Below are 27,809 nucleotides of genomic sequence, written 5' to 3'. Positions count from 1 at the left end.
CCTTTGAGGAAAGCTCTCGGCTAATCGAGACCACCCTTCCGTAGGATAGACCCATTGGTCACATCCACCACGCTTCCCTTGGGGGTTGGTTTAGTTATCTAATTACCTACCACATTATGTTTGACACATAAAAGTAGCTTCCTTAATTAACCCGTTAATCACAGGTTCCTTTATGTAATTTAGGCCACTGACACGAAGACAAGATAAAACAAGATCAAATACTTCCTTAACTTATCTTCAGATTAATGTTTGTCTTCCGCCCATACAGGAGAATTAAGTGTTCCTTTCTGCCTCTGCAAAAAAATCCTTTCGTCTCACGGCAATAAAACCCGAAGGTTTATCCTACCAAGATTCCGCCTTGTTACTAGTATCAAGGCCTCGAGATCCCATCTCAAGTCACATAGAACACTTGTGTAGGGCCCGGAGGCATTGGGATTTATAGCCAAAGCACCCACTGGCACCCAAGCGTCCTCCTACGCCAAGTAATTTCCACGGAGAGACCTCTCACAGTGGGTTCGGTCCACATTCCCGGCGCGGATTAACAACCCCCTTGGTTAGGGTTTGGCGGTTCGCGGGGGGTAGCTAGCACCATCCTTCCGTAATTATCCCTTTAGGAAATCAACCACAACTGAAGCAACCAGCTTAAAAACAATTACTAGGGAAAACATTCCTTTTGTTTCCATGGCAATCAGTCATCTCAGACCCGGCGATGCAATCATCAATCACACCCCACTTGGGTTAACATCCAAAACCACATTAACAAACAGTTGAATGCACAACCTCTTGCTTCAAGGCATCACAATCCCATTGCATGCACAACCAGAATTTAACTTGGATGTATCAACATACTTTTACAACCTTTCAAACAACCAAGCATAACTTGGATCAACAATCCATCTTGACAAGATCACCTTCGTTAAAACCATTTCAACAGTTCCAAGCAACATGCTTAGCATGAATCAACTACCCTAAAGTTCGCTCTCCCCCTTGGATTAGGGCTTTGCAAGGTCAATTTAACCAATTCCTTCTAGATCCTTTAAATGATCTAAGTGATTTCATCTTGACCTTTATTAATCCTGGCTACCTATTTAGGATAGAAGATCAACCCAATTCCTAGAGTAGCTATCTAATATCATAGGTCACCAAGTGCTAACCCATATTGCTAGTACATCACCAAGAGTACATTAATGAGATTCCAACCTGATTAGCCATAGGTTATCCAATCTTCATCTATCGGCTAGAGTTCGGACAAGGATCTCTCAAGTTAACATATATCGACATGTGTATGATCTAACTGTTACTTTAATGTACTCTATCATCCTTGCGCATGAAAAATTGGTTTACAATCTTAGGATGCTATTGCATTTTTTTGATAAGAGAGTACCTTTATCTCTTTCGATGCGAGGTTCCAATCCTTTTCATGAAAATAATGCAAGATTCTAGCTCTTTCTAAATGCAAGCTAGGGTAATCCATTCGGTGTATAATAAAAAAATATCTTCTATTTTTAACCAGTAGAATGTTCTTCATGCAAGTGTTTGTGTCAGGCATTTCGGCATCTTATAATGCGTTTTTCTTAATCAAATTTACCTATCATTTCACTGACCATAAGCATGAAATATCTTATGATTATTACAACTGTCGTAACTAGATTCATGCCTAGGTTCTTTACCTATCAAACCATGCAATATGAATTTTATTATGATTCCCTATTCTCATGAGATAAGCAAGACTTCGAAGCAGTACTTGATTGTGGGGAGAAACTTTAGTGTTTATCGTTGGCAGTGTGTTTGCATGGGTGGTGGTATCTTGACCCGAATCTCCGTCCATGGTTGTGGGATTCCCATTCACTTGGGAAGATTTCCGCTTCAGGGCCATCCTCAATTATGAGACTCTCTGTCACAAGACTGTGACAACGATTACCTTTTTTCTGCTTTCTTTATTACTACTTTATTTGGTTTTTCTTTTTGGAAGGATCCCTCTTGAAATCTAAACGCCTAAGTTGCATGGCTAGTATGTGAAACGGACAGGAATGTCCAGTGAGTCAATACTGGACAGTTAAGGTCCAGTACAAGTCTAGAAGAGACTGATGGCACTGTAGATTGACAAGCCTGGAAGAGACTTGTGAAAGTGTATATGGACAAGTGTGTTGAAGAACTAGCCTGGAAGAGACTAGTTCAAAGTGAAGATGGACAAATCTGCAAGAGATTAGTCCATGTGGGGTCATCAGTGGAAATTCACTTTTAGTTGAGCTACATTGCAAATTTGGATGTAGCCATAGTCTGCAAAGATGGTCAGAAGACTAGTGGGGATGCAATGGAAGTAGCTCCTAAAATTTAGGGAGTTACTATTTTTGGACCCCAGAATCTGTTCGCTTCATTATCTTCGTTTTTGCACGAGGATTAATCCTTTGGTTTGTGCCGAGGTCAAATTTTGCACCGATCATAGAGAATTTTAGACCGAAAGGTTTAAACAGGAAAATTGTTACGTGTATGCCATGTGTCACAATTTGGGCATAAATTCGCAAAAGAGAGAGAGAGAGCAGCACAAAAACGAGTTTCAATGCATGAGGGGCAGATTGGAGTATGGAACTCATGGGGCTGAGGGCAGATTGCTGCAAATACAGCAGCTATGGAGGGTACTTTTTCATCTCTGACTCATGTACAGAAGCTGAGCTTGCTCCTCCTAGGTCACTCTCTCCTTATCTGAGCAGATGGATTATGTAGTGTTGATGGATCATGTACAGTGTTGTGGGTTTATGCATAATTGCCGAGGAAAGAGCCTCTTGAACAAGTACAGGGTTTGCTAATTGCATTCCCAAGCAAATACTTGTGTGTGGAAAACGCTGTTTTCCTGAGATTTCTGGCGTGAAATCTCGCCAGATTCAAAGGGCAAGTGGCCCATAAGGTGCGGGAGCCCGCTGGCTACGCAGACAAGTGATTGGCAGGTAAAACAGGGCCCAAAACAGGAAATTACAGCCTGCTGTATATTTTTTCAGGTTTAGGTTTTTGGACATTTTTGGTGTCTGTTTGCTCCAAAAGCTTCAAGGAAGCTCCAGGGACACTGTACATGTATTTTGGAGCAGTTTAAAGACAAAAACCAGAAAATTCAGCATGCTGAATTTCTTACCAGGCACTTCATTGAGTGTGTTTAGGTGTATGGAGGCACCTATTGAGTAGGGATAATGACCAGGTCAAGTTGTACTGCCGTTATGGTGTCGAAATCGGGTTGGAGCTGTGTTTCCTTCTCCACTTTGTACAAGGACAGCTTGTAGGCAGGTTATTGTGGGATTATCCCTTTGTTAATGAATAAAGAAATACCGCAAGGGGCGCTTGAGTTAGGGGCCAATAGGGTGTCTGTGTCGCAACAGGAGCATTCTAGCTTCCTGTATTTCTTCTTGGTTCAGTGTCTTTAAGTTCAGGTAAAGTGGGCGACTGTGAATTGGGTGAAAGCGTTTATATATTTTGGTTGTACACTACCGCCCTTTCCAGTGAACAGGCCGGTTTCATGGTTCCATTGCCGGGACATGAATCACTTTTTCCCTAAAGAGTGAGCGAGGGTCTGTTTGGGTGTAGACACAGAATTGTGCATTATGGCTGATAGAAAGGAAGACACCAGAGAGGAAGCGTCTTCATCACAGGAGATCCCTGTTGTTCATGAGGTGGGAGAGTCTTCTAGACCTCCATAGTTTGTTACTCCTCCTGTTATTTGAGCCACAAGTTCTTACGGCTTCTTCTATGGATGAAGACATTTTCAAGACTAAGTTAGTTGCTGCTGTGAGTATGTTTACTCAAGTGATGCAGAATCCAAGATTTTTGGCATTTTTGCAGCCCTCTCTTCCTTTACAGCAAGTTGGGCAATTTGCAAAGATTTCAGATCCAGTAGAGGTCTAGGATAAGGGTAAGAATGCTGCGATTCAGTGGAAACACCAAGGCAGCTTGTGGAGTCAATGGAGACTCCAAGATTGGTTCCGACTGTCTAGGAACAGGTGGCGGAAACGCTAGTTACACAGGCATTGCCAATTCAGCTCGCCACTTTATAGCAGCCAAATGTTGGCTTAAATGGACAGGGAAGCAGTTTTCAGACTTTACCACAGGTTTTCCCACCGACCTCTGTACATCCTGGGTACTTTGGAGGTGGATCTGTATTTTAGAGTATGGCTGGTTATGCGCCTGGAAACCAGATTTATGTACCAGGAACAGGGTTTGGGGGTACACAGGGTTTTATGCCAAACCCCATGTATGGCAATATAGGCATGCAGCCTGGATTTTAGGGAGTTCAGGGCAGTTTTTGCATGCCACAGGGCACTTTTGGTATGGCTGGTTATCAAAATCAGCAAGCAAGTACTGTGTCTACAAGCCCTGTAGTCAGTGGTCCGGCAACTTCCATGCCACCTGTTAGTGTTCCTATGTTACAGGCATATCCTACGGACCCTTTGATGGCTCATGAGAAGCCAAAGCCATACAAGGAAGGTGGTGCAGCCGTACAGTTTGACATCTTTCAAGGATTTGAAGATAGGACTAAGGCTCTCTCTTTCTTATAGCAGTTTGATGTTGCATTTGCAGGAGGGAACTTTATAGAGCCTTCTAAGGTCCGGAAAGCTGCCACCTTTCTCAAGGACAATGCTAGTCAGTGGTGGAATACAGTGTTGATGCAAGGACAGGCTCTTGCCACTTGGACTTACTTTAAGCAAGTATTTGCTTCTGCTGGGTTGACCAATGAATTTGAGATCGATGTTATGTCAGCTTGGCACAATTTGGATGCATCTAAATGCAAGGATCTGGAAGATTATAACAAGAAGTTTTGGGAGGCTTTGCTTCCAGTCACTTCTTATAGGGTTGTGCCATTGACCGAGCAGATAGAGAAATACTGCTGCGGGCTGCCCAAGGAACTCTGGAATTATTGTACAAAGACAAAGGTCACCACTTTGACTCAGTTAATTGAGAATGCCAGCACAGGAAATGCATTATTGCTGGGAGAGTCAAATGGTTTTGGGGGCAGCATTAAACAGGACAAATCTGAGAAATTTTCAGCAAAGAAGCCATTTGGTAAACAGGTTTCTCAGATTTCTCAAAGCACAGGTAAACCTTGGCAGTTCAAGAAGAAGCCAGCCAAGTTCTTTGGACAGCAGTCAAAGGACCAGAAGAAGCCTTTTGTGCACAAGTCTCTTGAAGAGAAAAAGGCTTTAATGGCTGAGAGGAAGTGCTTTATCTGTGAGCAGACTGGTCATATTGCGTCTAATTGTCCGGACAAGAATAAGAGACCAGCTGATGATGATAAAGAGGACAGGAAAGGAAAGAAGCCCAAACCTTTAGCAGGTTTAGTGCCAGATATGCTGGGAGACAAGCCACACTCGGATGCTAATGAGCTTTGCAGAGCTTGGGGTAAAGTTAGGGATCAACATGTACTCATTTTCTTTGATCCTGGAGCTAAGGCAAACTTTATCTCACCAGAGTTGGCTTCTACTTTGGGCATCAGAGCAGATGAGATGGGCTACACAGCAGAGGCAGGGTTGGCATGTCCTGGCCACTCAGAGTCTGTGACACCCATTCGTGGAAAGTTGTGTCTTCATATACAGTCTTATGTTGATGCAGAAGAATTTTATATCATGCCACTTGAAGGCTGTGATGTCTTGTTGGGAATGCCATGGATGTTCAGAAAGCATGGTGTGTTGGATGCCTTTAACAAGACACTGACTTTGGAACATAGGGGAAAGACTCATGTGCTTGATGTGAAGCAGGAGAGTCTGTACCTGTTGTATCGGCTTCTGCCATTACATCTGTAATAAAGAATCATCTTTTTGCGTACTTGATTTTTGCACGTGATGTCAAGGATAATGATGAGTCAAATTTCTCTATGTTAGATAGAGACAGGTCTGCTTTCTTGTCTTAGTTCAGTGATTGATTTTTTGACTCATTACCATCACAGTTGCCACCAGAGAGGTCTGAGGATCATGCGATAGATTTGGTGCTAGGCAGTAGCCCACCAAATAGACCTCCGTATAGGGTTAGTGCAGCCCAATAGAAAGAGATATTGAGCTAGGTGAATGAGCTGTTAGAAAAAGGGCTGATTTAGCCAAGTTCATCTCCCTTTTGCTCACTAGTGCTCTTAGTGCAGAAGAAGGATGGCTCTTGGCGCATGTGCATAGATTATCGTGCAAGAGTACCATCAAGAACAGGTTCCCCATTCCAAGAATTGACAACATCCTTGACCGTTTGGAAGGAGCATCAATTTTCAGCAGGATAGATTTGAAGAGTGGATACCATTAGATCAGGATTAAGCGAGAGGATGTGCATAAGACTGCATTTGGAACCACGTTTGGTCTCTATGAGTTCTTGGTAATGCCATTTGGACTTACTAATGCTCTTGCTACGTTTAATCGAATGATGGTCAAGATTTTTCATCCACACAGGCAGTTTGTTGGTACATTCTTTGATGACATGATTGTCTTTTCAAAGAATGAACAGGAGCATAGAGAACACTTGAAAGCAGTCTTTGATGAGCTTCGCAGTAATAGGTTGCTTATCAACGGCAAGAAGAGTGAGTTCTTCTTGGAAGAAATTCAGTTCTTGGGGCACATAGTGTCAAAGGATGGTGTTCGAATGGATCCTGCTAAGGTTGAAGCAATTAGAACATATGGCCAGATTTGAAGACTGTCCATGATGTTAGAAGCTTCCTGGGTTTGTGTTCTTACTGCAGGAGGTTCATTCGCAATTTTGCAGAGATTGCTTCACCTTTACATGCTTTATAGAAGAAAGGAGTCTCTTTCCAGTGGACACAGAAAGAGATTTCAGCTTTTAATCTTCTTAAAGAAAAGATGACTTCTAGTCCAGTGATCATTTTGCCAAATCTTAGGAAGTCATTTGTTGTCCAGTGTGATACCTGTGGCAATAGCATTGATGCAGTGCTAATGCAAGATGGCCGGGTAGCGGCTTATGAAAGCAGAATCTTGCGAGGGCCAGAGAAGACTATGCAGGTCTATAAGAAAGAATTGCTAGCTGTGATTCATGTGCTTTCTAGTCGGAAACACTACCTACTTGGGGCAGATTTTGTTGTCCAGACAGATCATCAGACATTGCGTTATTTCTTAACTTAGACTAAGCTGTCAGAAAAGCGTGTGCGTTGGGCAAACTTTTTGTCAATGTTCCATTTTCAGATTGTGCATGTGGAAGGCAAAAAGAATGTTGTGGCTGATGCTTTGTCAAGGAAGCCACAAATTTTAGCTGTGTCAATTCCTTATTATCATGAGCTTGATGATATGAAGGAACAATATGCTGATGATGAAGATTTTGCAAGGATCTTTGATCAGCTTGTCAATGGACAACATCATGAGCATTATCTTCTCAAGGATGGTTTCATGTTGATGCATGGTAGACTATGTGTGACTACGCCATTGAGACGGAAAGTTATGACAGAGAGTCATTCTCCACCGTATGCAGGGCATCTTGGTATTGATGCAACAGTCAAAGCAGTAGAGACATTCTTTTATTGGCCTACTTTGAGAAGAGACGTGGACGCTTTTGTGCGGCAGTGTTTGATTTGCTAGAAGGTTAAGTTTGACAAGCAAAAAGCACCAGGGCTTTTACAGCCATTGCCTATTCCAGATAAACCATGGGAAATCATAGCTATGGATTTTATCTTTGATCTTCCAAGGACACAGACAGGAAATGATGGGATATGGACTATTATTTACAGGTTTAGCAAACAAGCTCATTTCATTCCTATTAGGAAGAAGATAAAACCAGATCAGATGGCACGTTTGTTTATGTGCAATGTCTTCAAGTATCATGGTATGCCACAGTCTATTGTCAGTGACCGTGATCCACGGATGACAAGTCTATTCTGGAGAGGCATATTTGAGAACATGGGCACAATTCTTAAGTTCTCATCGTCATTTCATCCACAGACTGATGGACAGTCAGAAGAGGCAAATTCTACTGTCTTGGATTTGCTTAAGTGCTATGTGTCAGAGCACAAGTCAAAGTGGGAGCAATATTTCCCTTTGGTTGAGTATGCATACAATAATACTGTGCATTCGTCAACAGGCAAAGCCCCTTTTGAAATTGTTAAAGGTGGTAAAAAGGTTCCTCCCATTTTGCATACAAAGGATAAGATCTTTCAGGCAGATCAGTATGTGTAGAATATGGATGAAATGTATCAGAAAGTTAAGCATGCCCTTGAAAGGACTCAGGCAAAGCAAAAGAAAGCTGTTGATCATCACCGTCGTGAATTGTTATTTTCACTTGGTGATTGGGTACTGTTGCGGTTTGAAAAGACACGCTTAAAGAAGCGGAAAGGCAAGGAAAGTCTTTTCACTAAGCTTAGTATGCAATACTATGGGCCTTTTCAAGTAATAGAGAAGATTAGTGATGTTAGCTATAGGCTGAAATTGCCTGACAATTGGAAGACTCATAATACTTTCCATGTAAGTCTTCTTAGACCCTATGTGGGTGATGTGCCAAAAGATATGCCAGCTGAGGAACAGCCCGAAGTTGAGGAACTTGATGAAATTCTTGTTCCAGAACAGGTACTGACACACAAGGAAAGGAAAGTGAAAGGCAAGGTTGCTAGAAGGTATTTGGTTAAGTTTAAGAACTATCCAGCTATAGATGCTAAGTGGATGGACGAAGGTGAACTTGCAGAGTCACCTAATGTGTTGGAACTTTACCTTGAAGCATTTCGCTTGCAACCTACCTTGACCCCTTGTATCTCTAAGCTGAAATAGATTGTCAAAGTGACAATTGCTCAAGAAAGAAATTATGTACAGAAACATATTTTGTACAGGTTAACACTTATTGTGTCCATATGGTTTTCTCAGTGCTAAAGAAGTAAGTATTGCTTGCAAAAATACAGTTTTTACTTCTATTGAATTGAATACATGTTGTAACAATGGTTACTCGATCGGGCATGTATTCTGTGAATTGACTCAGTGGGGATATCATTTTGATGTACCGGCCACTAGATCTCTAGTCAGGGTGATATGGAGTCATCAAATGAGAATCTGCCACTATGGGGATATCATTGTGGTGTACCGGGTCACATGATGATAGTCTGCCATGTTTCACAGTTAGAACATACATGTGTTAAAAGTGTGTTCAGTACACAATGTTGACTGATAGCATGTATGTGTTGTAAATGTGCTGCCAAGTGTAAGTTCACTGGGTTAGCTGGAAGCATGTATGACATTCATGCAAACGAGGACGTTTGCGATTTCGAGAGGGCGGTATGTCACAAGACTGTGACAACTATTACCTTTTTGTTGATTTCTTTATTACTACTTTATTTGGTTTTTCTTTTTGGAAGGATCCCTCTTGAAATCTAAATGCCTGAGTTGCATGGCTAGTATGTGAAACGGACAAGAATGTCCAGTGAGTCAATACTAGACAGTTAAGGTCCAGTATAAGTCTAGAAGAGACTGATGGCACTGTAGATTGACAAGCCTGGAAGAGACTTGTGAAAGTGTATATGCACAAGTGTGTTAAAGAACTAGCCTGGAAGAGACTAGTTCAAAGTGAAGATGGACAAATCTGCAAGAGATTAGTCCATGTGGGGTCATCAGTGGAAATTCACTTTTAGTTGAGCTACATTGCAAATTTGGATGTAGCCATAGTTTGCAAAGATGGTCAGAAGGCTAGTGGGGATGCAATGGAAGCAACTCCTAAAATTTAGGGAGTTACTATTTTTGGACCCCAGAATTTGTTCGCGTCATTATCTTCGTTTTTGCACAAGGATTAATTCTCTGGTCTGTGCCGAGGTCAAATTTTGCACCGATCATAGAGAATTTTAGACCGAAAGGTTTAAACAGGAAAATTGTTACGTGTATGCCATGTGTCACAATGTGGGCATAAATTCCCAAAAGAGAGAGAGAGAGCAGCACAAAAACGAGTTTCAATGCATGAGGGGCAGATTGGAGCATGGAACTCATGGGGCTGAGGGCAGATTGCTGCAAATACATCAGCTATGGAGGGTACTTCTTCATCTCTGACTCATGTACAGAAGTTGAGCTTGCTCCTCCTAGGTCACTCTCTCCTTATCTGAGCAGATGGATTATGTACAGTGTTGATGGATCATGTACAGTGTTGTGGGTTTATGCATAATTGCCGAGGCAAGAGCCTCTTGAACAGGTACAGGGTTTGCTAATTGCATTCCCAAGCAGATACTTGTGTAGAAAACGCTGTTTTCCTGAGATTTCTTGCGTGAAATCTTGTAGGATTCAAATGGCAAGTGGCCCATAAGGTGCGAGAGCCCGCTGGCTACGCAGACAAGTGATTGGCAGGTAAAACAGGGCCCAAAACAGGAAATTACAGCCTGCTGTATATTTTTGCAGGTTTAGGTTTTTGGACATTTTTGGTGTCTATTTGCTCCAGAAGCTTCAAGGAAGCTCCAGGGACACTGTACATGTATTTTGGAGCAGTTTAAAGACAAAAACCGGAAAATTCAGCGTGTTGAATTTCTTACCAGGCACTTCATTGAGTGTGTTTAGGTGTATGGAGGCACCTATTGAGTAGGGATAATGACTAGGTCAAGTTGTACTGCCGTTATGGTGTCGAAATCGGGTTGGAGCTGTGTTTCCTTCTCCACTTTGTACAAGGACAGCTTGTAGGCAGGTTATTGTGGGATTATCCCTTTGTTAATGAATAAAGAAATACCGCAAGGGGCGCCTGACTTAGGGGCCAATAGGGTGCTTGTGTTGCAACAGGAGCATACTAGCTTCCTGTATTTCTTCTTGGTTCAGTGTCTTTAAGTTCAGGTAAAGTGGGGGACTGTGAATTGGGTGAAAGCGTTTATATATTTTGGTTGTACACTACCGCCCTTTCCAGTGAACAGGCCAGTTTCACTCTCTCACCCTCTTCTTCTCCTTCTTCTTCTCCTCTCTCTCCCTCTTCTCCTTTTTCTTCTCCTTCTTTTTTCTTCTCCTTCTCTCTCTCCCTCTTCTTCTTCTTCTTCTTCTCTTCTTCTTCTCCACTTCCTCTTCTACTTCTTTTTCTCTTTTTCTCCTTCTTCTCTTTCTCTTCGCCTTCTCTCTTCTCTCTCCTTCTCTTCTTCTCTCTCCTTCTCTTCCTCTCTTTCTCTCTCCCTCTCCTCTTCCTCTTCTCTTCCTCTTCTCTCTCTCCTTCTCTTCTTCTCTCCCTCTCCTCTTCCTCTTCTCCTTCCTCTTCTCTCTCTCCTTCTCTTCTCTCCCTCTCCTCTTCCTCTTCTCCTTCTCTCTCTTCTCTCCCTCTTCTCCTTCTTCTTTTCCTCTCTCTCCTCTTCTTCCCCTGGGCAGCAGGGCGGTGTGATCACAGGGTGGAGGGGGAAATGCTGTCGCTGTCGAGGTTGGAGAAGGGGCTGCTGCCTGTAGTTCCAGAAAGGAGGGGGGCGATGTGTAGTCTAGGGAGGGGGGGGCGTTCTGCCTCAGCAAACGAGGGGGGGGGTGCAACATTTGTACGCCAAGGAGGAGGGGCCGCCTGTCATCGATGCAGGGAGGGGGAGGCTTTATAGAGGGAGGAGGTGGTAAGGCGGTGCCACCCGCCACATGGAGGGGTTGCATGCCTAACCCCCCCCCCCCTTATCATTAACTCCACTCCCTCTCTCTCTCTCTCTCTCTCTCTCTCTCTCTCTCTCTCTCTCTCTCTCCCCCTGCCATACACACGGCAGGGGGAGAGAGGGAGAGAGAAAAAAAATTTAAAAAAAATTAAAAGGGGTGGGGGAGTTCCTATGGAGGGGTTAGTACCGGGTTACGGGGGAGGGAAGGAGACATTACAGACCATGTCTTGGACCGCGACTGGGAACTCACCCAAGTCCAGTTGATCATCTCCCTGATCTGCATTTGCTTCTGACATCATTTCTGTTGCCTGCTCCACGAGGTTGTTGATCAATTCGAGCAGTTCTGGTAGCGCTTTGCCCTCAATCTTGATGTTCTTTTTGTCTTGCCGCTGTCTTCTAGGGTCCTATTAATGGGGCTCTGAGGCACCTAACTGTGTTTTGGGGTCTCCTCCTATTGGTGGATTCCTTTGAGTTATTATATCTGAGTGTGTTCCTTGTTATTGAAAATAGTTCTCAACTTGTGTACACTCAATGTTGGGTGCTCTATTGTGCACGGCGCAAATTCAGGCTTTTTGTCCTTTTGGTGCACTTATGTAAAAGAAATCACTGTGGGGTGCGCAAGAAAAACAAAACAATCATACAGGTATGGCTACCCCCTTGGCTTGTCCACGACCTAGTATGGCTCTAAGTCAGGTTGGTCTCTTGGTTAGGCTGCTAGAGGCCGCTTCTAGGCTGTACCATTTCGGTTTTCTCTGGTCTTTGGGTTTAGCGAGTTGGGTCGGGTTTCTAGGGGAGTTCGGTAATGTGTCCCAATTGGTCCTAACCTGGGGGGTGGTCCTATTCTTGGTTCTGTTGTCCTCTGCCCAACTGGTCCAATTTTCAGAATTAGACAGATCCAATTCTGGTGGTTCGACTCTAGGAGTCAGATAGTCCAACTTGAATGTCCAATTGGACCGGGCTAGTCTGACTCAGAGCTTGGTCCGAGTGGCAATTGGGTGTCCGATTGAGTGGTGGTCCGACTGGACCAGTTGGATGGTGCGATTGGGGAAGGTCATCCGATTGGACAGGTGGTCCGATTGGACTGTTGGTTTGATTGGACCAAAGCGGCTGGTCCGATTGTCAAAATATGTCCAATTGGACAAGTGGTCCGATCAGACTCGGAGTGGTGGTCTGACTCCTGGAGTCGGATGGTGCGATTCTCCCAATCGGACGGTTTGACTGCCCGACTCTAGGAGTCGGACCAGAACACAGTGGTCCGCTGACTGCGAACCCGACAGTGTATTGCGATGCGTCTTAGCCGATTTCTCCTAGCGCTTGTTACGGCCCCCCTGTTATATCTTCTAGATCACATCAATGGCACATAAAGAAGATTCTTATGTATTTGGATCGGTTGAAAACACCAGAATCAAAACGCGTAATCTCCTCTGTGATTAGCAGGTCTCTCTCTCTCTCAAGATCCCTCTTTCACTCAGTGTGAAGAAATGAGCTCTTTCCCCCTATCCTTGGGGTTTTAGGGTCCTGCCTTCCTTAATCCTTACCTCCCAACCTACCCTCCTTAGTTATTAGGCTTGGAAGCCTATCTTTTTCTTGCTCTTTCTTGGTTGTATCCTATTTACAACAACAAAACCCTACTGTTTTTTCACAATCTTTTAGTCCTATCCTACCTTAATGCAAACAAAAATCACAAGACAAAGCTTGGGCTGGATCATCCTACCCGTCTATATATCAGAAACCCAAAATACTTACTTGTTTCGTAGATTAAAATGCCTAAATCTCCTATCTATCTCAAGCACTGGTTCGGGGATGAAACCCTACTTCCATGCTCGATTCGAAGCACGTGGTGCTCAAGGCTCGAATCTGTTGGTCCCGGCAACGGAACCAAAATGAAGGGAGCTCTCTAGCTTAACCCCTGAGATCTACGGACTGCTTATTGGTCAAGCGTTTCAAGCCGAGCGGCCATGGCTACTTCTCACATAGTTGACGTGCTATCCTTACCCATGGGGTGTAGTGAGCTTATCTTGATGCTCAATTGAGTACCTTTCTCTCTCTTGTACGCCGGTAGCTCCACGATCCTTGAGGCAAGCTCAAGCAACCTCAATCCCTATCCATCAAGCTCCATCCTCCATAGTCGTGAGAGACAAGAGAAGAGAAGAGAAGAGAAGAGAAGAGAAGAATATGAAGAGAGGAGATGGGAGCTTCTTCTCCTCAATCCCTCACTCTCACACACTTACTCTCACTCTCTCACTCTCCCTCACTCCCTCACTCAAGCACAAGCAAGAAGACAATAGAAGAGAAGAAGAAGAATTAGCTTTTTGCCACACGCCAAGAATGAGCTTCTCATTTACTTTTCAACTTTTTACACAAAACCCTAAATCCCTTTTGGGTGGTCATCCCCTTATCCCCCTTTTCTTACATGGCCATAGGCCCTTTTTCCCATTGTCCTCCTCTCTTCCTAGTTTAATCCTACCGCCCGTTCATGGTTACAAATTGCACAGGAGGGAGCGTGACGCTCTTTTACAGAGGTTTTGATTGCGGCTTTATATTTAAAGGTGTGCCTTCTTGCTTTTGGCTTTCTGCACCCTTCATGGTTGCATCTTGTACTCCTGGTGGTTGTTCCCTTGCTTTTAGATTTCTTCTAGGCCCACTCTCTTGTAGGGCGCCTTTTCCTTTTTTCCGCCTTGTGCTTTTCCCCTTGATGCCTCGTTTTCCACTTCCTTCGCTTTGCAGAAAACAACGGCTTAGCAAGCAGGCACAAATTACGTGATAGGTCAATTGGGACCAAGTGGGTGGGCTTAGCGAGTAGGCGACAGGCTGGACAGGTCAGCTGTGACCAAACAGGCAGCATGTGGCAGGTCAAAGCAGTTGTTGTGTCACGATTCAATAGACAATTTTTGTCATTTTTAAAATTATTTTCTGCAATTTGTTCCCCTTCTATTGGTATGGGTGTTCGGATGCACAAGAACAATGTGAAATTTTGAGCCGAAAAATTGTGGCTTTTTCCGGTTTTGGTAATTTTGATTTAGAACAGGACAATTTGACTCAGAAATTGCAAATTTGATGCACACTTAAATGCCTGGGAAATTTGGGGCTTTTCACTTTTTAGTGAAATTTTGTCAATTTCACTGAGATTTGTGTATATTGGACTTCAGAAAATTGGGCCTTTTGTAGAATTTTATCAAATTGTGCAAGAATTGCCTAGTATATGCACTTGGGTAGATGCATTAATGCAATTTGGGCAGATTTGCCTTTGAAAATTTGGTGCTTTTGACCGCAATCATCAAATTTGTGCCTGAGGATGCATTTGGAGCAGAATCTTGGGGATTTCACATGCAATTGGTGCGTTGGCCTATTAATCTGGCTGTAATTGAATGTGGAGTGCATTAGTAGACACTTTGTAATTCTGGAAATCAATTTGCAGATCTGAAATTTCTGCAATTTCTTGATTTTCACAGCTAGTTGGTACTTGTAGTGTACCGTGGTCATTTGTGTGACATTTGGGCTTGCATTTGCTGATATTTGAGTCAATTTAGTGCTGCAAATCATGGCTGGAAACAGTGAAAGCAGCAACCTTTTGCACATCAGGAAGCTTGAGGGTACACACAATTTTGCAATATGGCAATGACAATGCTACAATGTCTTGGTGTAGAAGAAACATGTGAAGTCTACAGCGAAGGGAATAACACTAGCAGGTATGGAACAAGAAGAGTCGGATGATTTGGATGAGCTAGCACGCTCTACCATAGTGTCAGACAACTTGCTCTTTAACATTTGAGAAGCTGAATTTTGCATATGAAATGTGGCAAAGACTTCACGAATTGTATGCTAGAAAAGTGCAGCCAGCAAGGTTTATTGGCTAAAAAAGTTGATGGATCTTCGCATGAAGGAAGGTACAGCCATGTTTGTACATTTGAATGAGTTCAACTCAATTTTCAGTCAGCTAATTGCTTTGGATTTCCACATTGATGATGAGTTTAAGGTTACTTTCTTACTATGCACTTTGCCTGAAAGATACTTTCAGGACAGCTTTGAGTAACTGATGTGGAGAGTTCTTTGTTGATGGAAGAACTCAATAGACAAAATAATTCAACAAACAAGTCTTCTAATGCATTGCACACTCGGGGAAGATTTCAGCAGAAGGGCAGTTTTGAAAATAGAGCACGCAGCAAGTCTTGTGGCAAAAATGGAGTGTTATCATTGTGGCAAGAAAGGACACTGCAAACGAGACTGTTTTCAATTGAAGAAAGAGAAAGCCAAAAGCAAAAACACTGAAGACAACAAGGCTGAGAAAAAGAACAGCCAACCTACAAAGAAAAGCTGTGTGAAGATAGAGGAGGTAAATGTGATGGTGATGTACTCGCTTCTTTTTTAAGCGCACATGCATTGATTGCAGATTTTGATGGTGACATGCACACTTGGATACTTAATTTAGGTGCGTCTTTTCATGTTACACCACATCATGAGTGGTTTTCTGACTACAATGGTGGTGCACGTGGTGTTGTCCACTTGGGGGACAACTATGCATGTAAAATTGCAGGTATTGGCAGTGTGAAATTGGAATTTCAGCATGGCTCCGTGTTTGTTTTGCATAATGTGAGGCATGTACCTCAGCTCATGAAGAGCTTGATAAGCGCATGGCAGCTAGATAACGAAGGCTATCACACCACCTTTGGGGATAGCAAATGGAAAATTTGTAAAGGCTCTCAAATTGTTGCCAAGGGCTCCAAAAGTGATACTTTGTATCCGTTGCATGTATGTAGCGTGTGTGACCATGTAGTTGCCATAACCGAGTAGCCAAGTGTTTCTTTGTGGCATTGCCGGTTGGGAGACATGAGTGAAATTGGAATGAAAGTGCTTTCTTATTTGGTTTATTTGTCGTCTTTGAGGTATGCTGATTTTGAACAATGTGATCATTGTATTTATGGTAAGCATGCTCAAACGTCACATAAACAATCTCTTTCTCTAAAGTCTTCACCCTTAGAGTGGGTACATTTAGATGTATGCTAGATATTAGAGTTATGTCTAGAGGAAAAGAAGTATTTCATTATCTTTGTTGATGATGTCACATGCAAAGTATGGGTTTATCCAATCCGTTGTAGAGATGAGGCCTTGGATAAATTTAAAAAATTCCAGGCACTTATTGAAAATCAGACTAGTAAGACATTAAAGTGTCTTCACTCTGACAATAGTGGGGAATATGTGTCCAAATCCTTTGAGGATTTTGTGATAGCAAAGGGATTAAAAGGGAGCTCACCAACTGTGACAATCCACCTCAAAATGGTTTGTAGACTGTATGAAGAGGACCATTTAAGACAGGGTCCATACAATACTGTCACATGCTGCTTTACCTCATGGATTTTGGGTAGAGGTTGTTATGATAGCCGTACACTTGATTAATTGGTCACCAAACAGGTCTTTTGGGAGGGGGGAGGGGGGGAGTTCGTCAAGAAGCTTGGTCGGGCAAGCCACCTTCGTATGCTCACTTGAGTGTGCTTGGCTGCAAGGCATTTGTGCACATTCGCAATGAAGAACACAACAAACTTGAGCCAAAGTCTTGTAAATGTATTTTCCTAGGATATGGTAATGAGGGTGAAATGGGGTATAGGTTATGGGATCTCGAAAAAATGAAAATTGTACGCAGCAATGATGTTATCTTTACTTGTGTATCTGCTTTGGGAAGTAGAAGTTATCTGTTGTTGGCTTCACAGATGTAGACTATGCTGGTCATCCTAACTGCAGGAGGTCTACTTTAGGATATGTGTTCATGTCCACAAGAGGGCAGTCTCTTGGATATCCAGGTTGCAAAAGTGTGTTGCATTGTCTACTATAGAGGCAGAGGATGTGGCTGCCACCACTAAGGCATGCAAGGAGGTTTTATGGCTTTCACATCTGGGGAGAGAGCTTGGCATTACAGAGGTTCCTATCCTTCACTGTGATAGTCAGAGTGCTATCATGCTGTTGATAGCAAGAGCATTGAGCTTGTCAAGGTACCTACCGATGATAACCTTGTAGACCTTCTCATGAAGGGTCTTCCAGTAGAGTGGTTGGCTCATTGCCGCCAGATGATGGGGGTTGGATAGTATATGTGTATTTAAGCTTTGTATATACATAGACTTAGCTGATTCTTTCCTCTATCTTCATGCATGTTGCCTTTAGGTGGGAGGTTGTTGGGAATAAAGGATCGCCGTGCCTTTTATGGTGTTCAGGTGTGCACGTACCCTTATACATGTACTTTATATATACTATCAAAAACCTAAAGTGGTACACTTTTTGTGATTGTATCCACATCGAGTCTTCTGCTTCACTCTCTCTCACTCTCTACTCTGCACTAACTCTCTCTCATTGAGCATTTCTCATCATTGCGTGTCTCGATCCTCGCGCACTCGATAACAGATTTGACATTGGTTGCTTCTAATGTAGTGATGATGGCCCCATAGCTTGGACTCCTACATATGGTATTGCCTGTGTGTGTCCGATGCATGGGCAAATTCTCATTGGTGACAACTCTTTGGTCCCTATCAAAGGCAAAAGTGATATGTGGCTGATTCCAGATGGGCATGTTGGTGTTCACACATTAGAGGTTCTCTATGTGCCGGGTTTGGGATATCATCTAATTTCAGTGAGCAAGATTTGTGCACTTGGCCTTATGGTCGAGTTTGATAAGGACTACTTCGGAATCATTGATGGAGATTCGAGATAGGTTCTTTGTGTAGGTCATCACGAGGAGAATGGAGTCTACAAGATGCGGACTTCGTTGGCCTTTACCTCTCTTCTTTCTTCATAGACATAGACCAAGCTTTGGCATGCTTGGTTCTGCCACCTCAACGAGTACCTTAGGAAGGCGGCTCATGGACAGCTTGTTCGTGGATTGCTAGAGATTGGGGTGAGCCACCCGCCATGTGTGTCTTGCAATTGTGGCAGGCAGCATAGAGATGCGATTCCTAGAAGATGTTTGATCTGATCAAGATGGAAGTAGTTGGCAGTAGTCATTAGCTTCTGGATGCAGTGTCTGATTAGGGCGTCAGCTGCAAACAGCAAATGCAGGTTGGAAATAATTAGGCGGCAGCTGGTTGGTGATGTCAGCAGCTGTACAACAGTGCAGGACAGGAAAATGCTGCCCTAGCAGCAGTTGCCTGGCTGAAGAACTGTAGACTGCAGCAAACGCAGCAGCAGAGGGCTGATTGCAGGTGCCTGGCTGATGAACAGCACCATGAACTGAGGTATCCACCTGGAGAGGGGTGTAGACAGCAGTGAACAGGGTGCCAACAATTTGCAAAACAAAATGGGCTGAGTGGGAAGGTAGCCTTCTATTTATAGATGTGGATCCTCCCAAAGTTGGGTGTTGGCTTATGGGATGCGGACACTTTGGTAATCTCTCGCAAAAGCTAGGTAAATTTGAGTTTTGGGACTGTTTAAAGAGCTAATGAAGGGATTAAATTTGTAATGTGCTTTTTTTGGCTTAACAACCACCATTTGTCTCTCTCTGATTGAACACATGCACATTGCTTAAAGCTCTCTGTGTGTGTGTGTGTGTGTCTCTCTCTCTAAATTGTTCACATAGCCTTTGATCTCCTAAGCCCCAACCCCAAACCCATGTGTCAAACATCAACAATTTGTAAACATTCGCAACCAAAGCTTCATGGTTTTGGGATCATCACTACCTTAGTCACACAAGAGATGTATTTATTACCTACTTATGCATGTGAGGACTCCTGGAAAATCAAATTTCATTGATTACTTTGTAAAAAATCAAAAGCTAATATTGACAAAAATAACTTAGATTTATGAGTTTCCCAGGACCAATCTAGTTTAAAAATTAGATCCATACAAAAAATATGGAGAAATGCTGGGGATGGATTTGTTTGTGCTCGCCACAATCTACGTCAGCTTCATAAGAACACACGTTGAAACCATTAGAAAGCCATGACACACTTCCTGTGTAAACTTGATATTAGATGCTTTGAATATCTGCATTTGGTTGAACATGCTTTTGCAATGTGGTATGTATTGGGATCTCCAAAATCTTTGATCTGTTCTCTTGACGTTGTGCTTTGTTATAAAAGTGGTGGCGATGCAACATAGTGAAGCTAGCCTGCTTGCTCAAAAAGCTGTTCTTACCTGACAATTTACTGCAAAATAAATTCAACATGCTGTCATTGGGTTAGCACTTTTTCTTTCACAGAAAAAAAGGCAAAGGATGTGTGTTGAAGGCTCATTCTTACTCTCCTTGATAGGTGATAGCGGGCAAAGGGCATGAAACATATCAAATAATTGGAGACAAGATCACCCACTTCGATGACAGGGAGCAGTGTTGCGAAGCTCTGAAGTCTGTCACTGGTGTACGCGCTGGAGGTTTTTAGATCCCCATGTGCTAAATCCTGATTCCACATCATTTACTCTGCCAGTGCTTTTTTATTGATGTTAATAAGGTAAAATATCACACTGATTTTTGCTCTCAAATCTAACATAAACTCAGTAGTCATTTATGAAGAACTTCATTTGGCTACTCTTTTGATAATTTTGTCCAAAGTGGTAATACTGCTCTGTGCCCAGCTGATGGAACATGGATGTTTGACTTGATTTTTATTGCATCATTATGGTAATCTGTAGTACTTTTTTGGCTGCTAAAGCAATGGACAGATTGCATGCTCATTGGTTTAGGCCCTGGGGTAAGATTTTAAATCCAACTTATGTTTTATAGGATTGCTAAATGTGCAAGTTTTGGATGCTTGCTTTGTAATCATAATGCACTAGTCTTGCTTTAGATAGATAACTTTATCTTGTAATCCAAGAGTAAATCAACAATGCCGCCGAAAGGGTTCCCTTGTAGTAATGCAGTTTCTGATCCAGCAGATGGTAAGAACAAAGGGTTTTCCAACAATCTGTCAGGGATAGCACACGATGGCAAGAGATGATTGCTGCCTGGATAGCATCTCGATGATACATTTTTCTGATCTACTGGAGAATATTACAAGGTTTTCAGGGACCGATCACAACTTATCATTTGCTTGATGAATATTACAAGGTTTCCAGTAACTGGTGACTTACTGTGGTATAATGATCCATGTGGTTAAAGCCTTCTCAGAAACAGCTGAATGTACGTGTAAACTGGATAAGGAGAGATTTTGGGCTTATTTAAGACTACTTATTTAGGTGATAATTGTGAAAATAATTGATTGCTTTGAAAGATTTATTATGTAAGAGAGGTATAAGTAGTAGAGTGGCAGTGTTGTCATTGGGTTTCGCTCAGGATGTGGAACTAATTGTAGTTCTACACGTCTCTTTCCTTCTAGAAGAACTGATCAGCGTTTCCAAAGCCAAATGAACTTTCGAGAATGGATGTGGTTCATACACCCAGATAGGACTGCTGACAAGCCGAATGAATGATGGAACTTGGTTGCATTGGGACCCTCCCACTGAGCATTTGAATGGGCAAAAGCCGCCATACTTGCACGAACACACCATGTGAACATAGCTGTCTAACAAGTGATGCACCCCAACAAGACTTGAACCTACGACCTTACAACTATGAGTGCTTGTATTGGTAGGTTATCACCTTTGGGATTGCTCTACATTGATTTAAAAAGCTAATATATTGAAAAGTTTGAAAATTTAGATTTCAATTTTTTTTTTCTTTTTTTTTGGGGGGGGGGGGGGGGGTGCATTTCACATAAATGCAAAAGTAATATGGTTTCCTCGCCAATTTTCTCGACGTTGGCATTGACATTTGTTAAATTGTTACCATGCAAACCCTTGTCACGATTCAACATTAAACATATGTTCCCTTTGCCCATAGTGTTTGGTTTTCTTCTTTGGTTAAGCTAGGTCATGTAGTTGCTACATTCAATCCATTTTGGCATGCTTTAGAAGTTCATACATCCAATATCTCGGACCACTTGCCCTTCCTAATTATTCCTTATCCCTTTTAAAAATCGTGTGTCCTAATGTTCGCCTAGTTGAGGTTACAAAAGAGCAAGCTTCCTTAGTGGAGTGCCTTTCTTACTCTACCCAATTAGATGCTAGTCACGTAGACTACTATTGCTAGTCTTTACTTAGCAAATACATAACTCTTGTTGAGTTAATGTTGTTCCAACTATTCAAATTCTGCAAGTAGTAAAACCTAGTGAGTCCAATTGATGGATTGGAGCCTCAAAAAAGGAAAAGCTAGGCTTTCCTCGAAAGCATCGAAGGCCATAACTTTTGCTTCATCCTTTGTTCACACTTAACTTTAGATTGGATAGAGTTGTTGGGCTCATAGAATATGGGGCTTTGAGTCATTAATCATAGGAACCCCTTTTGTAAATAGCCAGTGGCTTTGATTTGCAATCTCTCCAATATGTTTATAGATGTTGATTGTTAAGTATACAATCTAAGCAAATTTAGCTACTAATTCCATGTCGCCAGATCAAGAGGAGGGCTCAACCTAAAATCTACATTGTCTAAAAAGATTGCCCGTTGAAATAGAAATGTCAGTATTAAATAAAATATATGAACATAAAGAGGACACCTACGGAATGGTGAACTAGGATATTGATGGTAAAGCGAACTACTCTTGCTTGACCCATTGAAATTTTGTCTTCAATCTCATTCTTGATACTCGTAGAAAACAAACTGTTAGTCCAATGTTGAGATGCAAGTTGAGTAAATGGAAAAATATTGATATAAAGGAGGTGATGTAATCACCTTCTATCACCAAGGACCTTCCACGGCAAGAGTGGAGGTTAGGTTCAAAGGCCTAGTGAAGGTGAGGGAATTGTTTAACCAACAACAGAAGTGAATATTTAAGATAATAAGAAAAGGGGATATTCAAAGGACAATGCATTGAAGCTTTGAAATGGCTAGGGTAAAATTTTAATACACTTGATTCTCATCTAAACAACAAGTAATAGATAAACATGTTAGCCATTTTGAGCATACAATGCATTTTTAAAGCAACGAACCACCTACACTCTAGTATGTAGTTTTAAAAAATGAATCCAATCCGATGAAACATGTAATCTTTTGTTTCCAATATTGAGTTTTTATTATAGAAGGTAACAATAATATTGAAGTCCTTTAGGATGCTTTTGTTTCCAATATTGAGTTTTTATTATAGAAGGTAATAGTAATATTGAAGTCCTTTAGTATGCTTTCCATTAGATTCTATTAATAGTATTTAGTCTATCAACAAGTTAGATATATGTGTGCGTGCTTATACAAAGCAAACAAGAATGTACTAGATAGACACCCTCTTTTTGTATATCAACATTTATAAATAGGCATGTATGTACACGTGTGCATGCAAATGCATGTGCATGTGCATGCACATGCAAATGTATGTATGCATGTATGCATATGCACATGCGCGTGCAAATTTGCTCATAGACAAAATGTAAATTTAAGTTCAAAGGTTTACTAAAGGTAAGAAAATGATTTGCTCATTGACGAAAGTGAATTGCAAATATAATAATTGAAGAGTTAGGGTCTTAACTCTCGGTAAAAATCATTGTGGAATTGGGAAAGTGATTCAAAATCTAAGATATAAAATTTATAGTACCATAAACCAACATAGGGCTATTCACATACAAATGTGTGAAGCTCTAAAATAGTTAGGAAAAAGTTTTGATCCCATCAAATTCCTAGTATTTACTCAAAGGAGACTTTGAGAACTAGTGATCTCAAAGATTAACTTTGAAGAAAGTGGATTGGTGCAGTAACTTGTGGTTGATGTCATTGGGATATGAGAGAGAATATTGAGGAGAAAGAAAATTTAGACTTTCTTAACGAAGAACGGAAGAAAATCAATCATTTACTGCTGCTACCGTATCTCAATAGCATGTAGATATTGTCTTGTGCTGTTGGTTGGTCTTCTCTTGCCTCTGTTTGTCTCAGAATATCCTCTAATGGTTGTAGATCAAACCAGCAACATCTCTCTCTCTCTCTCTCTCTCTCTCTCTCTCTCTCTCTCTCTCTCTCTCTCTCTCTCTTTCTCTCTCTCGCAGGCTAAATGTACTAAAATGCCTCTCTTTAGCCTCTAAAGACGTTTTTTAGTCTTGCATGGGCATTTTTGACAAATGACAGCCTTTCCAAATGGTTTTTTCAATATTATTCATAATTAAATATTAACGTTTAATCTTTAAATACTAAAAATTAATCCAATAATTATTTCGATGGCCAAATTTTTATTGACTAGCCGATAATTAAATTGGCTAGTCAACTTTCATTCCTGAGTGCCTTTGTGTCATCTTTGAATCGGATTGACATTATATACCGTTAAACACCACTTCTCTAGTATCACCAACTGACACTTATGGTCAAATGAATGACCTAGGCCAACAACTGGCACCAAATACCACTAAGTACCTTTGTGGCATAACTTATAGCAAATTTTGCCTTTGACATCGCGTGATTTTCTTGGGTCTTGGGCTCATAAATTTACTCTAATCCCAGTTACACAACATGTGCAACATTTACTTAACCATGTGATTAAAAATTAATCCACATATTAAGTGGAATTTTAAAAATACATGTCGCCATGACACATGGCATTTTCATATAGATTGTAGATTGCATTTATTGTTATGCACTCATGAAAAAGACTGCATGTTTTGGTTGTAGTGCACCTTTGATTCTAGATTACAGGTTTTGTATGGTTCTTTGTCTTGTCAAAATATTTGACAATCATAACTAGGTTGTCAATTACAAGCTCGATAAGAATACTTATATTGCATGAAACTTTAGGACTACAAATTTCTTAAAGGAGGGCAAAGGCGTCTGGAATTACATTGAAGGAGACATGGCTACGACATTTGAGGTTCTCAGTGAAATGCTACCGTAGAATAGATTAAGGCTAAGAAGGATTAGGAGCAAACATAGAATAAAGTGATGTATTGGCCATTTGTGAGTATCATAGATAGTATGATGGGCTATTTGCAAGAATTTGAAATCCATGTTATTGCTTAGAAGAATCTAGCAAGATTATTTGAGGTAAATACGAAGACTTGAAAGCTGTAGCTCAAGTTAGAGTTAAATCAAGTTAAAAGAGGATTTTTCCCATCAATGACTATGCATTAAAAAAATCAAGAGTATTGTGGAAGCTCTTGCATCTCTCAGTATAGTAGTAGTTGATGATGATGATGATGATGATGTGTGCGAGCATATTTAGATGGAGTTGAAGATGAGTACAAGAGCTTCAAGTCATCTATGAATACGAGGGATAATATCCGTGACTTTGTAGATGTAATTTCTATCATGTTGATACTTGAGAAGAAGAATCTTGGCTTGTATTCATCTTCTTCTCAAAGTAGGAGCAAGTATAAAGAAGTGTTTTACTCTACTAGGAGAGGTAGAGGTCGCGGCGAAGGAAAAAGTAGTAGTTGTGGTCAAAGTTATGGTGCACATCAAATAGGGGAAGATAGTCTTGAGTAAGGGGGAGCCAAAGAGGGAAAGTTATAGGTTTTAACTGATAGAAAAGACTTATGGTGAAATGCTAGCATAGTGGTGAGAAAGGCCATATTTTGAGTAACTGTTTCCAAAAGAAGGCTAAAATTAGAAATGGAAAAAAGCAATAAGGTAATTATGCTTTGACTAGCAAAAACAATGATGACAAAAACGAGGAACTCTTTATCATGTAGCATTTTATTATGAATCCTATGATTATTGATGGTTCATCTAAGAATGACATATGCTATACAGACACCCGTGCCTGCAACCACATGACTTCTCGTGGAGAGTGGGCTTAGAGAGTTGTGCAATCCAAAGTCTCCAAGCTATGTGGAGATAGGGGATGATAAAACCCATTCTATTACTCACATATAAAATTTTCCATTGAGTATGCAAGATGGTAAAACAAAGTACTTGGATGATGTGCTACATGTACCAAACATAACTAAGAACATGGTTTCTGTTGGTGGAACATGGATTTCAGGTTTAGTTCACATATTTAGTTCACATATGTTGATTGTTATGTAGAGGATCCTAGAAATAGTTGTGGCTCGATTGCATAGGCAAATTGATTACTCTTGATGCATATTTATTTGAAATGGTTGCTATGTTCACACAAGGTTCAAGTGTTGTGGCTGACATTAAAATTTGGCATAAGTGAATTGGTCATGTAAATGTGTAGCAACTAAAATATATGTAGTCAAAACAGATTGTAGATGGCTCACCAAAGTTTAGAGTTGATGGGATGTATAAAGTATACATAGCATGTCAATTTGGAAAGTAGGTAAGAGATGCATTTTTCACATGAAAAGCATGTATGCAACAAGCCACTTGAGCTTATACATTCTGATGGGTGGGATCCTACAAAGGTTGCAACTATGAATGGTTGCAAGTATTACATCTCCTTCATTGATGACCATACTAAAAAATTATGGGTTTATTTTATGCTTGAGAAAAGTGAGGTGTTCACTCACTTTAAAAGCTTTAAAGTTTTGGTTGAGAAGGAGACATGGTTGCATATTAAATACCTAAGGTTGAATGGAGGGGGAGAGTACTTCTGCAATGAGTTTTCTCATTTTTTGCAAAAAAATGGTATTTAGAGATAGTTTACATGCAGGTACACTTTGGAGCAAAATGGAGTTATTGAGCGAAAAAACATGCATATTGCAAAGGTAGCTCGAGCATTGGTGTGTTTGAATGAGGCTTGCCTCAATATTATTGGGCCAAAGCAATTGTTAAATTTGTATACATTATGAATAGGACACCTACTGAATGTTGTACATGGTATGAGACCTGAGAAGAAGTATATAGGTAAAAAGCTATATCTACCCCATCTAAAAGTATTTGGTTGTATTACTTATGTGCATATTTGTGATGATGAGTTGCAAAATAAATTGGATCCCAAAGCAAAAAAATGTATATTTGTGGAATATTCTCTTGAGAAAAAGAGATACATATGTTATAATGCTATTACACGTGAGTTGAGAGTTAGAAAGGATATTGTCTTTGATGAAATGAGTAGTTGGTATAGCGATGTGCAAGATATAGCTGGGAACAATGTGTATGAGAGTGGTCCTATGAAAAAAAGATATCAACAATCATAGACATTGAGTGGGCCATAGGTGTCTCCTAGTTATGGATTTGCAGATAGATCTTGGAGTAGTAGATTATTGTCATAGGTCACTCCACCAAGTACATCATAGGTGTCAATGAAAGTTAAAGAGAAGGTTGGAGACTCACATGTTATGATTGATGTATCATTAAGTTTCTCTCATGTTGATGTGGATTTAGATGGTTCTAAGTAAAGCTTCAATCAAGAGTTTGGGATTTCATTTATTAAGGCCCCTGGTGTGGGGAAGACAAAAGAGGATGCTAAGGCATCTAGTAGTGATCCACCAGGACCATGAATGTCAACAAGAGTAATAAAAGCCCATGCGGTGATTCTTCAAGTGCTTATTGGATTGGACTCCACCTCTTATCCATCTCCCCAATGATGTCTCTCCAATAACCTCCTTTTCCTTCTACAACAACAATTCTTCTTATCTACAATAGTGCAAGATTCCTTGCTTCATCAACCACCATCATCAATAGAAGAACCCTTGGAGCAATCTTCTAGCTAAGTATTAGCCTATCTACACACGTGTACTCACATAATATTTACACTATAACCTATTCAGAGCCTTGGATCCTCAAGTGTGGGACCACTTTAGGCTTGTTACCTAGAGCATGACCTATCTCCCAAATCAAAAATATTCTATCTTTTGTGCACAAATTGAAGACGCACTCTCCCCTAGGAAGTGAATCTAGAGAGGGTTTGGTTTGTGGGTAAAAATGTTTGTGGGGACTCATGATCACTCCCTTTTGCATCCATGATTGAATCTCCCATCTTTTGCAACCTTCTCTTATTTTTAGATAGGCCTTCAAGTGCTTTTCCCTAGATTAACCATTATTCAAGTGTCTCTTTACCAACACCAACTTTTGAAGCTATATTCCCAACCATATTGTTCTCATTGCCATCTACCACAGACATGTAACATCACTTGTATTGCATGCAACATGAATATCATCATCATCATAATCATTCAAAGTTCTTCATCAGCAATATGTATTACTCCATTAGGATTGTTTCTTGATTGTTTCCAGCATTCTATATCTACTTTTGATGTTAGTCCCATGGGATTGTCACTAAGAAAAGTGAAAGCTAAAGTTTCAGAATTATTTGATGGTGGATTATTATTATTGAAGTGCTCCAATGATTATTTTTGGGTACTTGTAATATCAGTGTACTTCATGGATATCGGATTATAATGATTTTATTATTTTGTGAGAGTCGAGCTCACAATACCCATTGTCGTGTTGCTATGTG

General features: G+C 41.1%; 2 protein-coding genes and 1 pseudogene across 4 annotated transcripts in view; all 3 read left to right on the top strand.

Moving 5' to 3' along the window:
- Positions 1–26,267, top strand: part of LOC148036299 (UDP-N-acetylmuramoyl-L-alanyl-D-glutamate--2,6-diaminopimelate ligase MurE homolog, chloroplastic-like) — a 41,663-nt gene extending 15,396 nt beyond the window's left edge. The window contains exons 4-5 of one of the 3 annotated variants that reach the window (XR_015690926.1): positions 19,756–19,950; positions 26,061–26,267. Coding sequence is in view for 1 of the 3 variants with exons in the window: in XM_087678303.1 (XP_087534429.1) it covers positions 19,756–19,881 (126 nt within the window). In the remaining 2 variants the exon portion in view is untranslated. The other 2 variants (XR_015690925.1, XM_087678303.1) reach the window with 2 other exon arrangements.
- On the top strand, positions 3,905–7,094 carry LOC148036301 (uncharacterized; annotated as a pseudogene).
- Positions 8,142–8,837, top strand: LOC148036300 (uncharacterized). The gene has a single exon (XM_087679130.1). The coding sequence runs from the start codon at positions 8,142–8,144 to the stop codon at positions 8,721–8,723; it is 582 nt and encodes a 193-aa protein (XP_087535256.1). The 3' UTR covers positions 8,724–8,837.
- Positions 26,268–27,809: the final 1,542 nt, after the last annotated feature.

Source organism: Lygodium microphyllum, chromosome 5 (assembly GCF_053477565.2).
Source record: "Lygodium microphyllum isolate KBCC chromosome 5, Lygodium_microphyllum_v1.1.10, whole genome shotgun sequence".
NCBI classification, from domain to species: Eukaryota; Viridiplantae; Streptophyta; class Polypodiopsida; order Schizaeales; family Lygodiaceae; genus Lygodium; species Lygodium microphyllum.
This window is presented reverse-complemented; position numbering and strand designations above follow the sequence as displayed.

What these genes read in the sequence shown, in the direction of transcription:
- LOC148036300 (XM_087679130.1), top strand. Translation starts at nt 8,142, where the DNA reads ATGGATGAAATGTATCAGAAAGTTAAGCATGCCCTTGAAAGGACTCAG.